The sequence below is a fragment of the Daphnia pulex genome, chromosome 5, assembly GCF_021134715.1.
Source record: "Daphnia pulex isolate KAP4 chromosome 5, ASM2113471v1".
Taxonomy (NCBI): Eukaryota; Metazoa; Arthropoda; class Branchiopoda; order Diplostraca; family Daphniidae; genus Daphnia; species Daphnia pulex.
In genome coordinates, this window is record NC_060021.1 from 1,972,081 (window position 1) to 1,978,930 (window position 6,850).

The following is a 6,850-nucleotide window of genomic DNA, read 5'->3' on the forward strand; positions in this document are numbered from 1 at the left end:
TGGGCAAAGAAGAACACGCTCGAACGGGATTGACTTTGCTGAAAGCATCAGATGAGCTCATCGCAACTATGGAAGATAATCAGGTGATAACCTGTCTGCCACATCCATGCGGATGTTATAACCAACCATTTTTTTAGGTCCAATTGCAAACTTTCGCCAATTCCAAATACGACGATGAACGGTTCTACTGACATTCACTCCTGATATTGAATCACCACTAAAGATCATCTCATGATAATAGGTCTGGATTGGGTTTCAGTATGCCACAACCGTCCTTCACCATAGGTAACTCGTGTTACTTGAACAATTCCAATGGCTCCAAGTCCGGACACTATCCGCCAAATCATCCGCTCAGCATCTCCAAACACCTGTGCAACATCTGTGGCGACAGAGCCAGTTGGAAACACTACGGCGTGTACAGCTGCGAAGGTGCAACAACATAACCAGTGCTTTTTCTACATGATTCATCACTCGACACCTTTCGTTTTATTATTCACAGGCTGTAAGGGGTTTTTCAAGACAATAGTTAGGAAAGATTTGACTTATGCATGCCGTGAAGATCGCCAGAGCTTGATTGACAAGCGTCAGAGAAGTCGGCGTCAGTATTGCCGCTATCAGAAATGCCTTCAAATGGCCATGAAGCGAGAAACCATTCAAGAAGAGAGGCAACGCAACCAGGAAAAGGGAGAAATGGATATGTATGCCACCAGTGGTAAGTGAAAAATCAATATGATGATTAATAAAAAAGACAAATAAAACAACATAATTGGAGAATTTATAGGTGGACAAGGTGACATGCCAATCGATCGAGTTTTGGATGCCGAAAAACGTGTCGAGTGCAAGGACGAGACCCAGGTGAATTCAGCCACTGCCGCTCTAGGCAATATATGCGCTGCTACAGATAAGCAACTTTTCCAACTGGTTGAGTGGGCTAAACACATCCCACATTTCACGGAATTGCCCTTTGATGACCAAGTCGTTTTGCTCAGAGCTGGTAATAATATCCATATCAACACTCTTTCCTATCAACACTCAATAACTACACTACAAAGAAAAATCAAGGGAAAAGGGTATGCTTTAGTTGTGCACCTGAATCCCATCAACTTTTTAACTTTTGCTGCCGTTTACGTAATATCTCATCAACTTTATCCTCACCATAGAGCGGCAATCTCGAAAAAATGAAATTGGGGCAGACGCTCTACAATTACTTCGTGATTTACTTTTATCTAATCAGTAAGGAAAATTGGAATTTTACATTTTTCAAAATTTTTTATTAATGGTTAGGTAGTTGAAATTTGAATAAAAATGTGAAAATATCGAATGTAGAGCAATGCCTCATTTGAATGACCATGTTCAATTCGTGATGCCACCAATTGGATCAGTGGGCAGTGGTCTAGCCAGCTACCGTGACATGACCAATGCATTGAAAGACGAAAAGGGAACCATCTATTCCCCAATTTGTAACATCGTGTACATGCTAACCGAAGTAGTCCGAAACAACTACGACAAGGTTACGCTTTCGTCATCAAAAATGTTATGTTGTTACTACAAATTTTTTCGTTTTTCTCTCTCTTTTTTTGCGTGGAATCCCCAAACAATGTCTGTGTTTCTATTGCCACAGTTTGAAATCCACATACAGTCGATCGTCGAAACAGGAAACTGTTGTCAAAGTAAGTGACTTGGTGAAACTCATCCCGAAAAATTAGCCGAAATATGGATATCGTTCTGCGGCAGTGGCATACCTACATACCATTCTTAGTGGTTAGTTACAAATGTTTGAAAATCTAACTTTTCTGTGTTAGTGTGTCGAAACGGCACACCTGGAGGTGTTTCCGATGTGGAATTTGGCATGGTCCCGGAAGTAAAACAGACAAAATTTTCTACTCCTAGCCCCCTATACTATTTGATATCCTGGCCATCTGTAAGAAGGACATTGACGCTAAGAAAATGTCATCTTGTTAGCCCTAATTGTTTCCCTCAAAAATAATTTTGCGTATTTCTTTTTTAAAATAGAATTATAACTTAGCCAAGTATATAGCCATGGAAAGTCGAACTCAATGATCGACGATATCTGTTAGATTTAGATTTAGATTTGTATTTATTACGTGCACTTTTCAACGATCAAGTGTCGCGCCAGACGCGGCGATGAGGCTTTGTTACACAAGATTGAGCCAAGTCACAATAAAAATTATGAGTTTACAGCGAATACAAGGGAGCACAAATGGGTCTTAAGCTTCGTCTTAAATTCTCCGAGGGTCGGGGACGCCCTGACACTCTCAGGTAGGGAATTCCAAGTTCTGGCTGCGGCAACGGAAAAAGCCCGATCACCGCAGCTGGCTTTACGGGAGCGAGGGATGTCCAACGTCGGGGTGGCTACCGAGCAATTACGTAGACCATCTCGGCCTGGTATGTGCTTTTTCAGGCGTTGCACCAAATATGCCGGGGCAGTTCCACATAGTGATAGGAAAACAATGGTGGAAAGCTTGAAGGTGACTCTATCGCGGATTGGAAGCCAATGAAGTCGCTTCAAGAGAGGACGAGCACTGTCACGCCTGTTGCCACCACAAATCAGTCGCGCAGCGGCATTCTGAACAGCTTGCAGACAATCCAGCAACTTCTCAGGTAAGCCAGAAAAGAGGGAGTTCGCATAGTCCAGCCGGGACAAGACCAGCGAATGCACACGGCACTTCGCTGAGTATATATCCAGATAACGGCGCATTTTCGATATTTTCCAGAGGTAATATTGAGCGCTCTTGCAAACAGCTCGGATGTGAGACGCTAGAGTAAGTTGGGCGTCGATGACAACACCCAGATGACGGCACTCAGGCGAGGGAAGGAGAGAAGACGCACCAACCTGGAGACTCATTGGCTTCACGCACGACTGATTGGTCTGCAGCGAACATCATGATCGTTTTCCCAATGTTGCACTTCACTCTGTTCGTAGAAAACCACTCATCGGCGACAACGGCCCACGATGATAAAGCCGCAGTAGCATCTGCTTGAGATGGGAAATAATTTGAACTGCGCCTGCGGCGTCGACTATGACCGGTATTTCGCCGACCTCGAGTTGAGCCACGCCTACGACGAACCAAAAAGGATGAAGGTGTAGAAGAGCAACCAGCTTGGTTGGATGATATCCGGAAAGAGAATCTTGCTCTCGCTTGAGTGTCGTCAGAGAACTGATCGACGACGACGCCGTTAATATGCGTCTCATCCGGCAAAGCAGCGACGTAGACAAGAAAAAGAAGAGGGCCAAGAACCGACCCTTGAGGAACACCGTACTCCAGTACCATTGGATCGGATGTTACACCATCGACGATGACAGATTTGGATCGATCACTAAGATATGAGCCAAACCATCCAAGAGCGGCACCAAGGATGCCCCATGCCACGTCGAGAAAAAAGCAAAGCCGTCCCGTCACTGACATCCGCCTGAAGTAGGTCATCAAATAAACACAACAGGGATGTTTTGGTTGAAAAGATAGGCCTATAGGCTGACTGACGTTCCGGGAAAATGTCATTCACTTGATCGAGAAGTTGCCACGCCACCGCTCTCTCAATTAACTTTGAGAGAAAGGGTGTGTTACTGACTGGGCGGTAGTTAGCGAAAACTTCTTTGTCCATATCTGCTTTCTTCAAGAGTGGTTTGACCAAGGCATGTTTAAGCGCCGCAAGAAAAGACCCCGAAGTAAGAGAATTGTTGCTGATCTTGGTGATTGACGGAACCAGTGGCTGGAGGTATTTCTTCAAGAGAAATGTCGGTATTGGGTCGAGCTGACAAGAGCTTGACGGAGAAAATTTAGCCAGCCGGGTCACATCGTCTGGAGACAGATGTTTGAAGTCGCGCAGAACATTGAAATCTGATCGACTAGAGAAGAGACGCCGAGCTGAGGGTGTCAAGACTGTCGACGACGCACCAGCCGTTGCACGCCATGCCAAAACACGCCTACGCCGTCCAGCTGGAGTTGAAACAACCCCAGGGGAGGGGTGTCGATTTGAGCGTAGTGAAGTAGGCGTAGATGGAGAGCCAGGAAGAAGAAGAGAGCCGATAGCCAAATCAAGGGCAGAGCGAATCTTGTTCACCTTTGAAGAGAAGAAGTTGCTGAACTCCGCACTAAGGCTCTTACTGTCGAGTTGGCTGGGCAGAACAGGCTCACGCCTCTTGCAGTCTAATGACCCTTCAATGAGTTGATGAAGAGACTGACGATTTCCCTTCAGCTCAGCAACCTTGCCGCAGAAAAATTCGGTCTTGATGCGCTGCAAGAGAGTGGAAAAGTCTGCCAGCCGAGCGATGTAGATCTCGAATAAAACTGCCAGTTTCCTCCTCCTCCAAACACGTTCTGCTTTCCTCACTTTTCTCTTTTCTCGATTGATTTCGTTGCTCCACCAAGGAACAGTAGGCCTAAGCACAACTTTCTTCAGGCGCAGAGGTGCATGCTTATCTAGCACTGAACGTAGGCAGTCATTGTACTGCTGCACAAGACCATCCAACGAGTCAGAGGGAGAGACAAGCAGAGACAGTTCACGAATTTCAGCCAGGAAAGCGTCGGGATCAATCGACTTTAACGGCCGAGGCTGTACCTCGCATACCGGCCAACCGGGATATAGGGCCTGCATAGTACAAGAAACTAGTCGATGGTCGCTAACAAAACCGCACACTTGGACGCTTCGCACAAACTCATCGTCAAGTTGCCTAGCAAGGACGAGATCCAAAGTATGGCCTTGGTCAGTCGTTTTCTTCTTCCTGCTGTGGGTAGAGGTTTTAATAAGCTGAGAGAACCCAAACGTCTCAATTAGTTCAAGAAAAGTTACAGCTAGCTTGTCAGAGGGTACATCAACATGGATATTGAAGTCACCCACTATGATGACCTTCTCCGGCAGGGTGGATAAAATCTCGAGTACCACCTGGAACTCAGTCATGAAAACCGTCGCCGAAGACGCAGGGGGGCGATAAACCACCAACAGACGACCGCGACGTGGTCGATACATGATGGACAGGTTCAGAAACTCGAAAGAATCACACGCCGGTATGTCGAACACTCGTTGAATAGCGAGATACGACCTGAAAATCACCGCCACACCGCCTCCCCTCTTGATGCTCCTTGATTCATGAAGGCCCGAGTAACCTGGTGGGCAGATGGACGCAATAAGGTGATCGCCATTCAGTAGAGTGAGCCAGGATTCGGTTACACACAGCAGATCCGGTCTCCTGCTGCATAGTAGCTCCGTAACAACTTCACTTTTCGACTTGAGCGATTGTGCGTTCAAGAGGAAATGCTTAAGTTCGGTGGTAATGGTTGGGCTAAAATCCTTCTTACTCGAACTGTTTATCAAGCAAGATCGCACTATATCACAAGCAACAAGATTGGGATCGGGCTCTGCAGCCAGCTCGCCTTTAAACCTCGGGCGACAGGAAAGAATCTCTTCTCTAGTGTACCTTAGCACGGCTGGTGACATGTCACATCAGAAAAGTATTAAGATGACAGAAAAACCCAAGTATGAGGTACCAATCAGGTGCACAACACACGGTGGAACAAAAACATATGCAAAACACACCACAATACTCGACAAAAACTCTGCAAAACACACAAAAACACTGAGACTGACTCAAAAACAATGCAAACACACGACAACGCCATCTGGATGATGTTATGATCGGATCGGAAGGGCATGATCGAGATAACATCATGGCAATAGACTCTTCCGTCTAATTATTATAGCGTAGTTAAATAATCCATAAAAATATTAATTGCTTATTTGTACTATTTTTGATAAAATGCAATTTAGAATATCATGCGAAAATAATTAGTATGAAACGATAAAATGAGTCGGACAAACTGCAAGCACAGAATACCCGCAAATGAAGGATCAGACGAATAATTCTGTCACCGCCGAGCTGGAATTTGATACATCAAACTGAACCCAGCCAGACGCCAACGACGTTTCCGTCGACCTCGAATGGGTTTAAGAATGGATCGTTTGGGAAGGAGGAATCGCTTTCAACGCTCTTTACTGGTTTATCATTTAATCAATTCTTTCGCCGGCCTGCTTATCCTCCGCCGGTTCTTCAAATGGAAATTTCTCTCGGCACGTTTTGTTGGCCAACATCCAGGATCGACTATTAACGGGAACCGAACTGCCACCAGCTTGGCCGGTTGGTTGAGTCTGAAAATCGACGAAGAAGTGGTTGGAAAGGCTAAGGCCATTTTCCTCTGGTTTCAGTTCCTGCTGACCCAAGTCGAGGTCCTCCGGATGGCCCTTGGAATCTTCTTGATTGTTATGCACATGCACGGCGACAAATTCGGAGAGTCTCCGCATAAAACCCTTCGATCCACAGGACTTAACAACGTCGGAGTGAACGGAACTCACGGTGCCTTTTGCTTCGCCATCCCATCCTCGTCACTTTGGTTTGGCTGATGAAACAACACGGACCAGAACGCTCGATCAGATCACTGGCCAGTCACGCCGTCAACAGCTCCTCCAACGTCTGCAATCACGAGTGGCTGATGATTTCTGGACTGGGAGAAAATACCACGAGCGACTCTCTCTTTGAATATCTGAAAAGCCAATTCCATCTGAAGGGAATTGCTGGACGAAATGGAATTGTCTTGGCGTTTGATCTCAGCAAGCTTTTGCCCGTCGTCGATCAATTGAATGGCATAAGAAATATCCAGCGGCATCTGTCCAAGCTGGAGACAATTCAACGTCCAAAGTGGAAATTTTGGGACCGGTAGTCGAGTGATGAAAAGATAGTCGACATTGTCATGTACGGACCAGAGTGGATACAACATCGGAACGATGGCAAGAACAACAAAGAAAAGAACGCTGCCACATATTACAACCGAAAAGA

General features: G+C 45.9%; 2 protein-coding genes across 2 annotated transcripts; one reads left to right on the forward strand and one right to left on the reverse strand.

Annotated features, from left to right (window-relative positions):
* Positions 1–245: 245 nt before the first annotated feature.
* On the forward strand, positions 246–1,183 carry LOC124193556 (retinoic acid receptor RXR-like). Its single transcript, XM_046587445.1, has 3 exons — positions 246–429; positions 500–712; positions 782–1,183. The coding sequence occupies exons 1-3, from the start codon at positions 261–263 to the stop codon at positions 1,180–1,182; spliced, it is 783 nt and encodes a 260-aa protein (XP_046443401.1). The 5' UTR covers positions 246–260; the 3' UTR covers position 1,183.
* Positions 1,184–2,188: 1,005 nt separating this feature from the next.
* On the reverse strand, positions 2,189–5,457 carry LOC124193893. The gene is made up of 3 exons (XM_046587879.1): positions 3,500–5,457; positions 2,934–3,432; positions 2,189–2,890 (listed from the first exon to the last, which is right to left on the reverse strand). Exons 1-3 carry the CDS (start codon positions 5,455–5,457, stop codon positions 2,189–2,191), a joined length of 3,159 nt encoding a protein of 1,052 aa, XP_046443835.1.
* Positions 5,458–6,850: the final 1,393 nt, after the last annotated feature.